Consider the following 17,130-nt stretch of genomic DNA (forward strand, 5'->3'; position numbering starts at 1 on the left):
TTCCATTTATTTTATTTCGTTAATACGTTTTGTTTTGTTGCAAGCTATTTATTTTACCTGTACATATTTATTCCATTTATTTTATTTCGTTAATACGTTTTGTTTTGTTGCAAGCTATTTATTTTACCTGTACATATTTATTCCATTTATTTTATTTTGTTAATACGTTTTGTTTTGTTGTAATCTATTTATTTTACCTGTACATATTTATTCCATTTATTTTATTTTGTTAATACGTTTTGTTTTGTTGTAATCTATTTATTTTACCTGTACATATTTATTCCATTTATTTTATTTCGTTAATACGTTTTGTTTTGTTGCAAGCTATTTATTTTACCTGTACATATTTATTCCATTTATTTTATTTCGTTAATACGTTTTGTTTTGTTGTAATCTATTTATTTTACCTGTACATATTTATTCCATTTATTTTATTTTGTTAATGCGTTTTGTTTTGTTGCAAGCTATTTATTTTACCTGTACGTATTTATTCCATTTATTTTATTTTGTTAATACGTTTTGTTGCAATCTATTTATTTTACCTGTACATATTTATTCCATTTATTTTATTTCGTTAATACGTTTTGTTTTGTTGCAAGCTATTTATTTTACCTGCACGTATTTATTCCATTTATTTTATTTTGTTAATACGTTTTGTTGCAATCTATTTATTTTACCTGTACATATTTATTCCATTTATTTTATTTCGTTAATACGTTTTGTTTTGTTGCAAGCTATTTATTTTACCTGCACATATTTATTCCACTTATTTTATCTCGTTAATACGTTTTGTTTTGTTGCAATCCATTTATTTTATTTGTGCATATTTATTCTATTTCTTTTATTTTGTTAGTATGTTTGGTTTTGCTCTGCGCCTCCCCCTTCCAGACTGCGAGCCCGCTGTTGGGTAGGGACCGTCTCTAGATGTTGCCAACTCGTCCTTCCCAAGCGCTCAGTACAGTGCTCTGCACACAGTAAGCGCCCAATAAATACGATTGATTGGTTGATCATTATTTATCATATTTATTCTCGTATACATTCTCGTATTTATTCTCAATAAATACGACTGAACGGATGAGAGCAGGCTCTCCAGAAACACAGCCGAACGCGTGAGGGAACGAGGAGTGGCGGGCCCCGGTTGGGGGCGGGGCGCGGTTTCCGGGGGGATGGGGGCGCGTGCGCACTTCCGGCGGCGGGGGCGGAGGTGGCGGCGGCGGAAGCGGAAGTGGCGGCGGCGGAAGCGGAAGTGGTGGGGCGCCATGGAGGGCGCCATGGGGGGCGCCATGGAGGGCGCCATGGGGGGCGCCATGGAGGGCGCCATGGGGGGCGCCATGGAGGGCGCCATGGAGGGCGCCATGGAGGGCGCCTGGGAGACGCTGCCCACGGCGCTGCACCCGCGGGTCCTGGCGGCGCTGAGGGCCCTGCGCTTCACCCGCATGACCCCCGTGCAGGTCCGAACAGGGAAAACCGCCGGCTCGGGTCCTGGGTTCGAATCCCCCCTTAGCAGCGGCCTGCCTCAGCGGGCGGCTCAGCGGAAAGAGCCCGGGCTTGGGAGTCAGGGGTCGTGGGTTCGAATCCCGCCTCCCCCAAACGTCTGCCGTGCGACCCTGTCGCTTCTCTGAGCCTCAGTTCCCTCATCTGGAAAATGGGGATGAAGACTGTGAGCCCCACGTGGGACAACCTCATCACTTTGTAGCCCCCCCCCCCCCAGCGCTTAGAGCAGTGCTTGGCACACAGTAAGCGCTTAACAGATGCCAACATTGTCATTGTTATTATTAGTAATTAGCAATTAACCATAGTTAACAATAATGTTATTATTAATGTTATTATTAATATTTAACAATTAACCATAGTTAACAAGAATGTTATTATTAATGTTATTATTAATATTTAACAATTAACCATAGTTAACAATAATGTTATTATTAATATTTAACAATTAACAATAGTTAACAAGAATGTTACTATTAATAATTAACAATGAACGCTAATTAACAATAATGTTATTATTAATGTTATGTCTCTATGTGACATAACATTATGAGCCCCTTCTTTCCTCTCCCCCTCGTCCCCCTCTCCATCCCCCCGTCTTACCTCCTTCCCTTCCCCACAGCACCTGTATATATGGATATATGGTTGTACATATTTATTACTCTGTTTATCTATTTGTTTATTTATTTTACTTGTACATTTCTATCCTACTTATTTTATTTTGTTGGTATGTTTGGTTCTGTTCTCTGTCTCCCCCTTTTAGACTGTGAGCCCACTGTTGGGTAGGGACTGTCTCTATGTGATGCCAATTTGTGCTTCCCAAGCGCTTAGTACAGTGCTCTGCACATAGTAAGCACTCAATAAATACGATTGATTGATTGATTGATTATGTGATGCCAATTTGTACTTCCCGAGCGCTTAGTCCAGTGCTCTGCACATAGTAAGCGCTCAATAAATACGATGGAGTGATCGATTGATTGAATTAATAACAATTGTTATTATTAATAACAATAATCAACCGTATTTATTGAGCGCCTCCTGTGTGCCGAGCACTGGACTAAGCGCTTGGGAAGTGCAATTTGGCAACATCCAGAGACGGTCCCTACCCAACTTTGGGCTCACAGGCTAGAAGCCCAAAGTCACACAGCTACCAAGTGGCGGAGTCATCATCATCATCACCATCAGTCGTATTGATTGAGCGCTCACTGTGTGCAGAGCACTGCGCTAAGCGCTTGGGAAGTACAAGTTGGCGACATCTAGAGACGGCCCCTACCCAACAGCGGGCTCACAGTCTAGAAGGGAGAGACAGACGACAAAACCAAGCATACTAACAAAATTCCGGAGTCGGAATTTGAACCCATGACCGCGGACTCCAAAGCCCGGGCTCTTTCCACTGAGCCACGCTGCTGCTTCTCTTCATTCATTCACTCAGTCGTATTTATTGAGCGCTTACTGTGTGCAGAGCACTGCACTAAGCGCTTGGGAAGTACACGTTGGCAACATCTAGAGACGGTCCCTACCCGACGGCGGGCTCACAGTCTAGAAGGGGGAGACAGACAACAAAACCAAACGTATTAAAATAAAGTAAATAGAATAGTAAATATGTACAAGTAAAGTAAATAAATAGAGTAATAAATATGTACAAACGGCATTTATTAAGCGCTTACTATGTGTCAAGCACTGTTCTAAGCGCTGGGGTAGATAATAATAATAATAATAATAATGGCATATATTAAGTGCTTACTATGTGCCAAGCACTGTTCTAAGCGCTGGGGTAAATAATAATAATAGTGGCATGTATTAAGTGCTTACTATGTGCCCAGCACTGTTCTAAGCGCTGGGGTAGATACAGGGTGATCAAGTTGTCCCACATGGGGCTCACAGACTTTATCCCCATTTTCCAGATGAGGGAACTGAGGCCCAGAGAAGCAAAGTGACTCTCCCAAAGTCACCCAGCTGACAAGCGGCGGGGCCGGGATTTGAACCCATGACCTCTGACTCCCAAGCCTGGGCTCTTTCCACTGAGCCACGCTGCTTCTCGGGAAGAGCCCAGGCTCGGCAGTCAATCAATCAATCGTATTTATTGAGCGCTTACTGTGTGCAGAGCACTGTACTGAACGCTTGGGAAGTCCAAGTTGGCAACATAGAGAGACGGTCCCTACCCAACAGCGGGCTCGCAGTCTAGTATTAGATGGAGGAACCCAGCCCTCTTTGTAGACAACGCAACGTGCGCAGTGGAGGTTCTGCTGTACAGGGCCTGGGGAGAAGTGTGTTCATTCATTCAATCGTATTTATTGAGCGCTTACTGTGTGCAGAGCACTGGACTAAGCGCTTGGGAAGTCCAAGTTGGCAACATCTAGAGACGGCCCCTACCCAACAGCGGGCTCGCAGTCTAGTGTTAGATGTGAGCCCACTGTTGGGTAGGGACTGTCTCTATATGTTGCCAATTTGTATTTCCCAAGCGCTTAGTACAGTGCTCTGCACATAGTAAGCGCTCAATAAATGCGATTGATGATGATGATGATGGAGGAACCCAGCCCTCTTTGTAGACAACGCACTGTGCGCATTGGAAGTTCTGCTGTGCAGAGCCTAATAATAATGTTGGTATTTGTTAAGCGCTTACTATGCCAAGCACTGTTCTAAGCCCTGGGGTAGATACAAGCTCTGCCACCTGTCTGCTGTGTGGCCTTGGGCAAGTCACTTAACTTCTCTGAGCCTCAGTTCCCTCATCTGTAAAATGAGGATTAAGACCATGAGCCCCACGTGGGACAGCCTGATCACCTTGTATCCCTCCAGCGCTTAGAACAGTGCTTTGCACGTAGTAAGCGCTCAATAAATGCCATTATTATTATGTGGGGCAGCCCCCCGGGTGGATTTGCCAAGAGCCGACGGGAGAGAGTCAAGTCTCATCATCATCATCATCAATCGTATTTATTGAGCGCTTACTATATGCAGAGCACTGTACTAAGCGCTTGGGAAGTACAAGTTGGCAACTTATAGAGACAGTCCGTACCCAACAGTGGGCTCACAGTCTAACAGTCTAAAAGTCTCCTGTGGCAATGGGCATCTACACCCCCTCGGACTTGTTTGCGATCAGGGGAAGGTGTTTGGTGTGCTGGAAAGGAAAGAAAACATTTCTTTTTTTTTTTTAATGGTATTTAAGCGCTCATTATGTGCCAGGCACAGTTCCAGGCGTTGGGGTAGATTGGACACAGTCCCCGTCCCACGTGGGGCTCAAAGTCTTCATCTCGAGAAGCAGCGTGGCTCAGTGGAGAAGAGCCCGGGCATTGGAGTCAGAGGTCATGGGTTCAAATCCCGGCTCCGCCAACTGTCAGCTGTGTGACTTTGGGCAAGTCACTTCACTTCTCTGGGCCTCAGTTCCCTCATCTGGAAAATGGGGATGAAGACCGTGAGCCCCCCTGTGGGACAACCTGATCACCTTGTCACCTCCCCAGCGCTTAGAACAGTACTTTGCACATAGTAAGAGCTTCATCATCATCATCATCAATCGTATTTATTGAGCGCTTACTATGTGCAGAGCACTGTACTAAGCGCTTGGGAAGTACAAAATTGGCAACATATAGAGACAGTCCCTACCCAACAGTGGGCTCACAGTCTAAAAGATGATAATAATAATAACGATGGTATTTGTTAAGCACTTACTATGTGCAAAACACTGTTCTAAGCGCTGGGGAGGTTACAAGGTGATCAGGTTGTCCCCCGGGGGGCTGACAGTTTTCATCCCCATTTTACAGATGAGGTACCTGAGGCACAGAGGAGTTAGGTGACTTGCCCAAAGTCACCCAGCTGAGAGTTGTCGGAGCCGGGATTTGAACCCATGACCTCTGACTCCAAAGCCCGGGCTCTTTCCACTGAGCCACGCTGCTTTGCGCCGCCCTAAGCGCTAGGGAGAGAATTAATAAATGCCATTATTATTATTATCTCCATTTTGCAGGTGAGGGGACTGAGGCCTGGGGATGTTAAGCGACTTGCCCAAGGTGTCACAGCAGACGAGCGGCGGAGCCGGGATTAAAATCCCGGTCCTTCCGACTGCCGGGCCCCGTGCCGTGCCAAACTGCTTCTGACTCCGCCGTGCTGCTTCTCGTGAAATCATTTTTTTCCCGAAAAGAAAGGCGGCAGCCCGGCGGTGGAGTTCGCTTCCGAACGTTAGACCGTCTTCTCTTGTTATTGTTGTGCAAAATTATTAACGTGATAATTCCAACAACGCTCTCTTAATTTTTTTCCTGTAGTCGGCCACCATCCCCCTGTTTATGAACAACAAAGACGTCGCTGCAGAAGCGGTGAGTGTGCCCGAAATTTAATGCCTTTTTGTAGAAAAGCATTTTTGGTGGTGATAACTGAGACATGACCTTTTTCAAAAAAATAAATGAACCTCCCCACATCTCCCCCCTCTTATTTAGGTCACAGGCAGTGGCAAAACCCTGGCTTTCGTCATTCCCATCCTGCAGATTCTTTTGAGACGGGAAGAGAAGTTAAGAAAAAAACAGGTAAAAACGACAGCATCTTTTTTCTTTTTTAACCAAGCGTGCTGTTTGTTGTGCTGCAGGGAAAATGGCATGGAAATGTCGTTTCTTTGTGGATCACCAAGGTCCCTGTTCACGTGGATGTGTGAGAAGCGTTTGTCCCCCAGGTGAATTCGGTTTCGTCGGCCTTCTGCCCGGCTGATTCTCTCCCTTCGCCCGCGTGTAGGTCGGAGCCATAATCATCACACCCACCAGAGAGCTTGCTATCCAGATCGATGAGGTGTTGCTGCATTTTTCCAAATACTTTCCCCAGTTTAGGTAAGTTAATACAGAAGCGTCTACGAGGATTTTAGCTCCGTCCGACCGGTTCGGGGCTTGACCCTTCTTTCTCTTTTTAGCCAGATTCTTTTAATTGGGGGTAGGAACCCCTCAGAAGATGTGGAAAAGTTCAAAGAACAAGGGTAAGCTTGGGCTGTTTGTGTCTTCTTTGCCTTTTGTTGTCGCACTGAAAGTATGAAGCAAGGCCCTGCTGGGAGCTCACCTCCTCCAGGAGGCCTTCCCAGACTGAGCCCCTTCCTTCCTCTCCCCCTCGTCCCCGTCTCCATCCCCCCATCTTACCTCCTTCCCTTCCCCACAGCACATGTATATATGTTTGTACATATTTATTACTCTATTTATTTTACTTGTACATATCTATTCTATTTATTTTATTTTGTTAGTATGTTTGGTTTTGTCTCCCCCCTATTAGACTGTGAGCCCACTGTTCGTTAGGGACTGTCTCTATATGTTGCCAACTTGTACTTCCCAAGCGCTTAGTACAGTGCTCTGCACACAGTAAGTGCTCAATAAATACGATTGATGATGATGATGATGAAGCAGCCTGGCTCGGTGGGAAGAACCCGGGCTTTGGAGTCCGAGGTCACGGGTTTGAATCCCCGCTCTGCCAATTGTCGGCTGTGTGACTTTGGGCAAGTCACTTAACTTCTCTCTGCCTCAGTTCCCTCATCTGTAAAATGGGGGTGAAGACTGTGAGCCCCACATGGGACAACCTGATCACCTTGTATCCTCCCCTGAGCTTAGAACAGTGCTTGGCACATAGTGAGCGTTTAACAAATACCATCATTATTATTATTATCTCATGAGGTTGCCAGGCGATAATAAGGAGTAGAGAGTGCTTGTTTTGGGTACGGTAATGACTGTTTTGCCATTCACCCCTCCCTCAGCCCCACAGCACTTATGTAGATATCTGAGAATTATTTATATTAAAGTCCGCCTCCCCCTCTAAACTCTGAGCTCAGTCTGGGCAGGGAATGTGTCTGCCAACTCTGTTGTATTGTACCTCTTCTCCCTCCTACTTAGACTGTGAGCTCCATGAGGGACAGGGACTGTGTCCAAATAGTAATAATAATATTGGTGGTATTTGTTAAGCGCGTACTACGTGCAAAGCACTGTCCACACTAAACTCATATCTACGCCGGCACTTAGAACCGTGTCTGGCGCATAGTAAGTGCTTAACGGTGCTCTGGGAACAGTAAACACTCAATAAATACCACTGATGGATCGATTCGCCGTTGTGATGCTGTCCAAATCCTAGGCCTAAACTGTTACAGTTTGCTGTGTAATATTTCCTGGGCAAGAGCAGGGGTTTTTACCCTTTCTTAGAAACTACTCCAGGACGCTCACCTGAAGTGGGCCCTTCCTCAGATTCGATCAATCAATCAATCAATCGTATTTATTGAGCGCTTACTGTGTGCAGAGCACTGTACTAAGTGCTTGGGAAGTACGAGTCGGCAACACATAGAGACAGTCCCTACCCAACAGCGGGCTCACAGTCTAGAAGAGGGAGACAGAGAACAAAACCAAACATACTAACAAAATAAAATGAATAGAATAGATATGTATGAGTAAGATAAATAAATAAATAGAGTAATAAATATGTACAAGCATATATACAGACTCCCAGTATTCCGGCGTGGTCTAATGGAAAGAGCCCAGAAGTGCTTAGTACAGTGCTCTGCACACAGTAAGTGCTCAATAAATACGATTGATTGATTGGGAATTGAACTTCCTGAGTTCTAATCCCAGCTCTGCCAGTTGCCTGCTGTGTGACCTCGGGCAAATCACTTCACTTCTCTGTGCCTCAGCGTCATCATCTTTAAATGGGGATTTAATACCTGGTCTCCCTCGTGGTCAGACTTAGACCCCGTCTGACCTGATCATCATCATCATCATCAATCGTATTTATTGAGCGCTTACTATGTGCAGAGCACTGTACTAAGCGCTTATACTAAGCCCTAAGCGATTCATTCTTCCGTTCACTCACCCCTGGAAAGACATGCTCGCTCGCGCTATAACTCTAGCTCACGCCCCCCCGCCCCGCCACCAAAAATCCTCTCCAGAAAGCAATAGCGGTCAGAGCAGTTGCAGAAAGAACACGCTCCGAGTTGCCGATAGCATTAATACCGGACCGGCAGTTCAGTGCTGGTCTCTGCTCTGGTCTCTCCTAGACTGTGAGCCCACTGTTGGATAGGGACTGTCTCTATATGTTGCCAACTTGGACTTCCCAAGCGCTTAGTACAGTGCTCTGCACACAGTAAGCGCTCAATAAATACGATCGATTGATTGATTGCTCTGCAGGAAGGAAACAACTCATGGTCCCAGGCTGCCTCTCCTCGAGGCCTTTAACTGGAGATCCCCAAGGGACAGGGCCCGGGGAGATCGTCGGCGGGTGGGGGGACATGCAATTTTTGGGAAGTGCCGCTGTCATCGTCGACAATGAGATACCCCAAAAAGCCGCGCTCCTTAATTTCCTTTCCAAAGTGGGAACATCATAGTGGCCACACCAGGGAGATTGGAGGACATGTTTAGACGGAAGGCGGAAGGCCTGGATTTGGCAAGCTGCGTGAAGTCCCTCGATGTCCTAGTGCTGGATGAAGCTGACCGACTTCTGGACATGGGATTCGAAGCCAGGTATTTTGACTTCCTGGGTCCTGGTGGGCAGATGATGGAGTCTCCTCTGAATCTTTTGCACTTCTGTACTGAAGTCTTTATAGAGTTGCAGGCGGCAGCGTAAGATGCAGCGTGGCCTAGTGGAAAGAGCACCCGCCTGGGAGTCATTCATTCATTCATTCAGTCATTCATTCATATTGAGCGCTTACTGTGTGCAGAGCACTGTCCTAAGCGCTTGGGAGAGTCCAATATAACAATAAACAGACATATTCCCGGCCCCCAACAGAGCTTGCGGTCTAGAGGAGGAGGCGGACATTAATAAGGGATATGAAAATAAGTGGTGGGAGGGATTCAGGAGAGAATTGGAGAAATGGGAGGGTTGTGGGGGGAGACCCAGAGAGAGCCCCGAGAGCCCCGGAGCTCAGCAGAGATTCCAGTCTCCCCCGGCCCTCTGGGCCCGGTCGAGGGGGCAGACGGGGAAGAAACAAGACAGGAAGAATTTAGATCAACGTTGAAGGAATAATTTAGGACCTCAAAAAAACCATAATGATAGCATTTAGCATTTATTAAGCGCTTACTATGTGCAAGGCACTGTTCTAAGCGCTGAAATCCATGAAAAAATCCATGTTTGTCTCTACATGTTACAATGTAAACTCCTGGTGGGCAGGGGTCATTTTTTTATTCAAAACTTCCCAAGCGGCTCCTACAATGCACCACGGCAAGCGGGTGCTGAATAAATGCTACTTACTCTTCCTGAAGAGTTTTTTTTAATGGTATTTGTTAATCGATCCATCAGTCAGTGCCCTACTCCCCCTCGGACCTGGGTTCTAATCCCATATCTGCCAACTGCCTGCTGTGCTGTGTGACTTGGGGCAAGTCAGCTAGCTTCTTTCTGCCTCAGTTTCCTCAACTGAGCGATGGGGGTTAAGTACCATTTCTCTCTCCTGCTTAGACTGTGAGCCCCATGGGGGACAGGGACTGGGCCCAAAGTAACTCCTATTTTACCCCATTGCTTAGAACAGTGTTTGATGCGGGGTAAGAGCTTAACCCTTAACCTCGAAGCACTTATGTGTATATCTTTAAATTATGTATTTTAAACTATATTAACGCCTGTCTCCCCCGCCCCTAGACTGTAAGATTGTTATGGACAGGAATAGTATCCACTAGTTCTGTTGTACTTTCAAGCATTTAGTTCGGTGCTCTGCACATGGTAAGTGCTCAATAGATGCCATGGATTGATGGATCGATGAACAAATACCATTAAAAAAGCTCTTCAGTAAGAGTAAGTAGTATTTATTGGGAGCTGGAGTCTAGTAGAATAGAATGAATCAGGGAGAGATCTGATGGACTGCCTTAAAGGGAATGGATAGGAATTTATGCGTGATGCAGAGAGTAATGGATAGCCACTGGACTGTTTTGACGAGTGAGGAGGCATATGTGGAATGATGCTTTAGAAAATAATAATAATAATAATAATAATAATAATAATAATAATGGCATTTATTAAGTGCTTACTATGTGCAAAGCACTGTTCTAAGCGCTGAGGAGGTGACAAGGTGATCAGGTTGTCCCGCATGGGGCTCACAGTCTTAATCCCCATCTTCCAGATGAGGTAACTGAGGCACAGAGAAGTGAAGTGACTTTCCCAAAGTCACACAGCTGACAACTGGCAGAGCAGGGATTTGAACCCATGACCTCTGACTCTAAAACCCGTGCTCTTTTCCACTGAGCCACGCTGCTTCTCGTGTGTGTGTGTGTGTGTGTGTGTGTGTGTGTGTGTGTGTGTGTGTGTGTACTTTTATAGACAGCAATACATTTGAGAAATGTAAAATGAGGTATAGGCAGGAGAAGGTAAAAATGGTCAATATAAAGCTACATCTGCAGACCATGAAGAAGCGGCAAGCTTTCCCCATCCAAGCTGCCAAAGATAATTACAAAGCAAAGTTACCAACTGGAGGCAGTTTGGAACACAGATAATAATAATAATAATAATGATGGCATTTATTAAGCGCTTACTATGTGAAAAGCACTGTTCTAAGCGCTGGGGAGGTTACCAGGTGATCAGGTTGTCCCACGGAGGGCTCACAGTCTTCATCCCCATTTTACAGATGAGGCAACTGAGGCCCAGAGAAGAGTAACTCAGGCAACAGAGTGAAGTATGGACTGCAGAGAGGAAGAGACAGGAGGCAGGGATCCCACTTTAGGAGGAAGATGCAGTAATTAAGCAGGGATAAGACAAGTACCTGGATCAGGTGGTGGCTGGATGGACAGGAAAGGGCAGATCCAGGGAATGATGTGGAGGAAATACACCTGACAGTGTGGGAGTTGAAAGAGAGGGAGGAATTATGGATAATATCAAGGTTAGGGTTTAAGTCTGCGGGATTGTGTGCATTAAATATTTTCAAATATTTTTAGTTTTATTTTACTTGTACATATTTACTATTCTATTTATTTTATTTTGTTAATATGTGGTGTTTTGTTGTCTGTCTCCCCCTTCTAGACTGTGAGCCCGCTATTGGGTAGGGACAGTCTCTATATGTTATCAACTTGTCCTTCCCAAGCGCTTAGTCCAGTGCTCTGCACACAGTAAGCGCTCAATAAAAACGATTGAACGAACGAATGAATGAATTTATTCAGCACCCACTTGCCGTGGCGCATTGTACGAGGCGCTTGGGAAGTTTTGAATAACCAAACGACCCCCGCCCACAAGGAGTTTACATTGTAACATGTAGAGACAAACGTGGATTTTTTGAGGTCCTCAATTGTTCCTTCAACGTTGATCTAAATTCTTCCTCTCTTGATTCGCCTCCAGTATGTAGAGACAAACATGGATTTTTTGAGGTCCTCAATTGTTCCTTCGACGTTGATCTAAATTCTTCCTGTCTTGATTCGCCTCCAGTATGTAGAGACAAACATGGATTTTTTGAGGTCCTCAGTTGTTCCTTTGACGTTGATCTAAATTCTTCCTGTCTTGATTCGCCTCCAGTATGTAGAGACAAACATGGATTTTTTGAGGTCCTCAATTGTTCCTTCGACGTTGATCTAAATTCTTCCTCTCCTGATTCGCCTCCAGCAGAATCTTTCTTTTCTGTCAAGCTTGGGCCACAAATGCCCAACACGTATCGGGCATATCGGGCACACGTAAATACGATTGATTGATTGATTGATTGATATCGGTTGTGATGTTTCACGAAAGGAAACCTCTCTCCCCCTGCCCTCCTTATGATTTGTTTTCAGTATAAACACCATTCTGGAATATCTGCCGAAGCAGAGGAGAACTGGCCTCTTCTCAGCTACTCAGACGCAAGAAGTGGAGAACCTGGTGAGGGCCGGCCTTCGAAACCCCGTCCGGATCTCGGTGAAGGAGAAGGGGGTGGCGGCGAGCAGCACCCAGAAAACACCTTCTCGCCTTGAGAACTACTATATGGTGAGAGGGAGCCACTTGGACGGGGGCCTCAGGAGGCTCGTCGGTCTCTCCTTTTTCCCCCAAACGACCCTGTAACTCTTAGTCCAAGCACTTTTAGACTGAGAGCCCACTGTTGGGTAGGGACTGTCTCTATATGTTGCCAACTTGTACTTCCCAAGCGCTTAGTATGGTGCTCTGCACACAGTAAGCACTCAATAAATGCGATTGATGATGCCTACAGTGCTCTGCACACAGTAAGCGCTCAATAAATACGATTGATGATGCCCTGCACCCAGAAAGCGCTCAGTAAATAACGATCCAGAACAGTTAAGTTCTGTTACCGACAAGTAGGGTGCAAAATAGGTTAATCGGTGTAAATCGGCCGCAGGGTTCTTGTACCCAGGGTGGTGACGCAGACAGGAAAAAGGACTCGGAGACATGAGTTCAGATAGAGCAGGAAAGAAGGAAAGTGGCTACCTGCCCATTCCCCTCCCGGGAGAGGGACGAGTGACAAGCAGCCCCGATCCCATGCTCACTGTGTCTTTTATTGAGTTACAGCAACATGGGAGTGGGGCAATTGGGAATTTCAGGAATCCAATTGGGACCGACAGGATGCTATAAATTCTCATTATTCTCTGTTCTCACTGCCTTGTGCAGGTTGTTGTTATCTGCCCTAGGGCCTTGCGTAGATAGGTGTTACTGGCCTTGAAGACATCTGTTGCTGAGCCTTGCATAAAATACAAAAAAAGGAGTTGGTTCTCTCGGCCTGTACAAAGTGGAGGGTTACTGTCAGCATACACAAAATGGAGTCAGTCACGTCAAGTCCTCTAGTGGACAACAAGTTCATTAGAGGCCGACTCGCTGGCCTGGAATGGCCTCCCTCTGCCCATCCGCCAAGCTAGCTCTCTTCCTCCCTTCAAGGCCCTACTGAGAGCTCACCTCCTCCAGGAGGCCTTCCCACACTGAGCCCCTTCCTTCCTCTCCCCCTCGTCCCCCTCTCCATCCCCCCCATCTTACCTCCTTCCCCTCCCCACAGCACCTGTATATGTGTATATATGTTTGTACATATTTATTACTCTATTTATTTATTTTACTTGTACATATCTATTCTATTTATTTTATTTTGTTAGTATGTTTTGTTTTGTTCTCTGCCTCCCCCTTTTAGACTGTGAGCCCGCTGTTGGGTAGGGACTGTCTCTATATGTTGCCAACTTGTACTTCCCAAGCGCTTAGTACAGTGCTCTGCATACAGTAAGCGCTCAATAAATACGATTGATGATAATGATGATGGCCTCTAATAATACTAATGATGGCATTTATTAAGCGCTTACTATGTGCAAAGCCCTGTTCTAAGCGCTGGAGAGGTTACAAGGTGATCAGGTTGTCCCACGGTCGGGGGGCTCACAGTCTTCATCCCCATTTGACAGATGAGGCCCAGAGAAGGGAAGTGACTTGCCCAAAGTCACACAGCTGACAGTTGGCGGAGCCGGGATTTGAACCCGGGACCTCTGACTCCAGAGCCCGGGCTCTTTCCACTGCTTCTCTAGAAAATTAAAGGCGTAATGCCAAATATCCGTTTCATCCATTTTCCGGAAGAACCGAGCGTGTTACAGTTCTAGACAGAGGCCGATCCTTTCCTCAAATGTTTCCTTCTTGTGACTGACCCCTCAGTGTGTAGCCAGATTTGTGCTGGGTGCTCCAATAATCATTCATTCATTCTTTCAGTCATATGTATTGAGCGCTTACTGTGTGCAGAGCACTGTACTGAGCGCTTGGAAAGTACAATTTGGCAACAAATAGAGACAATCCCTACCCAACAACGGGCTCACAGTCTAGAAGGGGGGAGACAGACAGCAAAATAAAACAAAGCAAGTAAACAGGCATCAATAGCCTGATTGTGGTATTTGTTAAGCGCTTACTATGTGCCAGGCACTGTACTAAGCACTGGGGTGGATACAAGAAACCAGGTTGGACGCAGTCCCCGGCCCACATGGGGCTCACAGTCTCCATCCCCATTTTAGAAGCGGTGTGGCTCAGTGGAAAGAGCACGGGCTTGGGGCCAGAAGTCATGGGTTCTAATCCTGCCTCTGTCACATGCCTGCTGTGTGACCTTGGGCAAGTCACTTAACTTCTCTTGCCAACTTGTACTTCCCAAGCGCTTAGTACAGTGCTCTGCACACAGTAAGTGCTCAATAAATACGATTGATTGATTGATTCTCTGAGCCTCAGTTCCCTCATCTGTAGAATGGGGATTAAGGATGTGAGCCCCCCGTGGGACAACCTGATCACCTTGTATCCCCCCCAGCGCTTAGAACAGTGCTTTGCACATAGTAAGCGCTTAACAAATACCATTATTAGTATTATTGTCTCGACATATTTCTAAAACAGAGGTCTTCTGTAGAGAAGCAGCGTGGCTCAGTGGAAAGAGCCCGGGCTTTGGAGTCAGAGGTCATGGGTTCAAGTCCCGGCTCTGCCAAGTGTCAGCTGAGTGACTTTGGGCAAGCCACTTCACTTCTCTGGGCCTCAGTTCCCTCATCTGTAAAATGGAGATGAAGACTGTGAGCCCCATGTGGGACAACCTGATCACCTTGTAATCTCCCCAGTGCTTAGAACAGTGCTTTGCACATGGTAAGCGCTTAATAAATGCCATTATTATTATTATTATTATTATCATCTCTCCACTCCTCCGAAACCTCTAAAAGTCGCCCAATCAATCAATCAATCAATCAATCGTATTTATTGAGTGCTTCTGGACTTTACTTCCCCGCCTGTTATTTATGGTAGTGTCGACCCCTCCGCCCCCCCAAGATCGTAAACTTGTCTGTTAATTCTGTTGTGCTTTCCCCAGTGTCAATCAATCAATCGTACCTATTGAGCGCTTACTGTGTGCAGAGCACTGTACTAAGCGCTTGGGAAGTACAAGTTGGCAACATATAGAGACGGTCCCTACCCAACAGTGGGCTCACATTCCTCTCCACATCAAACGGGAACGCCTGACCGTTGATATTAAGGCACTCAGTGAGTTTTTGTCTCCCCACGTATCCTCACGGCGCTCCCCCCAGCTCCCCTGCTTCACTCCTCTCAAATCAGCGTGCTCACCGTGCCTCATTTTCTAGACTGTGAGCCCGCTGTTGGGTAGGGACCGTCTCTATATGTTGCCAACTTGGACTTCCCAAGCGCTTAGTACAGTGATCAATCGATTGATTGATTGATTTCACCCATCTCTCGCCTTCCCTCCCCTCTCGCCCACCTCTCCCTTCTGGCTGGAATTTCTCCCCTTCACATCTGACAGACCACTGCTCTCCCCACTTCAAAGTCCTTTTTTTTTTTTTGATGGCATTTGTTAAGCGCTTACTATGTGCAAAGCACTGTTCTAAGCGCTGGGGGGGGGATACAAGGTGATCAGGTTGTCCCGCGGGGGGCTCACAGTCATCACCCCCATTTTACAGATGAGGGAACTGAGGCTCCGAGAAGTTAAGTGACTTGCCCAAGGTCACACAGCAGGCATGTGTTGGAGCCGGGATTCGAACCCATGACCTCTGACTCCAAAGCCCGGGCCCTTTCCACTGAGCCACGCTGCTTCTCATCAAATCCCATCTCCTCCAGGAAGCCTGCCCTGACTGATCTCTCGCTCCCACCCACCCCACCCTGCCACTCCCAACACTTGTGAAACACTTAAGCACTGCTGTGCTCATCGACACCCATATTCTAATCCTGGCTCCGCCACGTGTCTGCTGTGTGCCCTTGGGCAAGTCGCTTTACTTCTCTGGGCCTCGGTTAACTGATCTGTAAAATGGGGATTGAGACTGCGCGCCCCATATGGGACAGGGACTGTGTCCAATCCAACCCTGCTTGTATCCACCCCAGTGCTTAGTACAGTGACTGGCACATAGTAAGCGCTTAACAAGCACTACAATTATCATCATTAAGTCCAACCAAATGTAAGTCTTGACCCGAGACGCTAGAATTCAGTACTAAGGGCGCCTGTCGAAGCTTCGGTCAATATCAGTGGTATTGAGTGCTTACGGTGTGCAGAGCCCTGTGCGAAACCCTCGAAAGCCCACTGTTGGGTAGGGACTGTATATGTTGCCAACTTGTACTTCCCAAGTGCTTAGTACAGTGCTCTGCACACAGTAAGCGCTCAATAAATACGATTGATTGATTGATTGAAAGAGTAAATAGACACAATCCCTGCCTTGAAGAAACTTAGAATCCAGCAGGGACGACAGACATTAAAGTAACGGGCGGAGGGAGGGGGAATGAAGACTGTCTGCCCGTTGTGGGCCAGGATTGTCCCTCTTTATGATACTTTCCACGCGCTTAGTACAGTGCTCTGCACACAGTAAGCACTCAGTAAATATGACTGAATAAAGGCTGTGGAGGTGGGGTTAGGGGGGTGAGCATCTGAGGGCTTAGGATGGACTCAAGTTCCTAGGTTCATTCATCCATTCAGTCGTATTGAGCGCTTACTGTGTGCAGAGCACTGGACTAAGCGCTTGGGAAGTACAGGTCGGCGACATATAGAGACGGTCCCTACCCAGTAACAGGCTCACGGTCTAGAAGGGGGAGTCGGGCAACAAAACAAAACATGGAGACAGGTGTCAAAATCGTCAGAACAAATAGAATTAAAGCATAATAATAATAATGGTATTTATTAAGCGCTTATTATGTGCAAAGCACTGTTCTAAGCGCTGGTAACATAACTTTTAGACTGTGAGCCCACTGTTGGGTAGGGACTGTCTCTATATGTTGCTAACTTGTACTTCCCAAGTGCTTAGTACAGTGCTCTGCACACAGTAA

At 46.4% G+C, this 17,130-nt stretch overlaps 1 protein-coding gene across 1 annotated transcript in view; it reads left to right on the top strand.

The window, feature by feature from the left end:
* Nucleotides 1–1,331: 1,331 nt before the first annotated feature.
* The window catches only part of DDX55 (DEAD-box helicase 55), a 38,108-nt gene continuing 22,309 nt past the window's right edge, over nucleotides 1,332–17,130 (top strand). Inside the window, exons 1-7 of the mRNA XM_038763741.1 lie at nucleotides 1,332–1,451; nucleotides 5,742–5,792; nucleotides 5,913–5,999; nucleotides 6,202–6,293; nucleotides 6,374–6,436; nucleotides 8,796–8,945; nucleotides 12,162–12,351. Coding sequence (XP_038619669.1) covers nucleotides 1,332–1,451; nucleotides 5,742–5,792; nucleotides 5,913–5,999; nucleotides 6,202–6,293; nucleotides 6,374–6,436; nucleotides 8,796–8,945; nucleotides 12,162–12,351 — 753 coding nt within the window. The remainder of the gene's footprint in view (nucleotides 1,452–5,741; nucleotides 5,793–5,912; nucleotides 6,000–6,201; nucleotides 6,294–6,373; nucleotides 6,437–8,795; nucleotides 8,946–12,161; nucleotides 12,352–17,130) is intronic.

Source organism: Tachyglossus aculeatus, chromosome 21, assembly GCF_015852505.1.
Source record: "Tachyglossus aculeatus isolate mTacAcu1 chromosome 21, mTacAcu1.pri, whole genome shotgun sequence".
NCBI classification, from domain to species: Eukaryota; Metazoa; Chordata; class Mammalia; order Monotremata; family Tachyglossidae; genus Tachyglossus; species Tachyglossus aculeatus.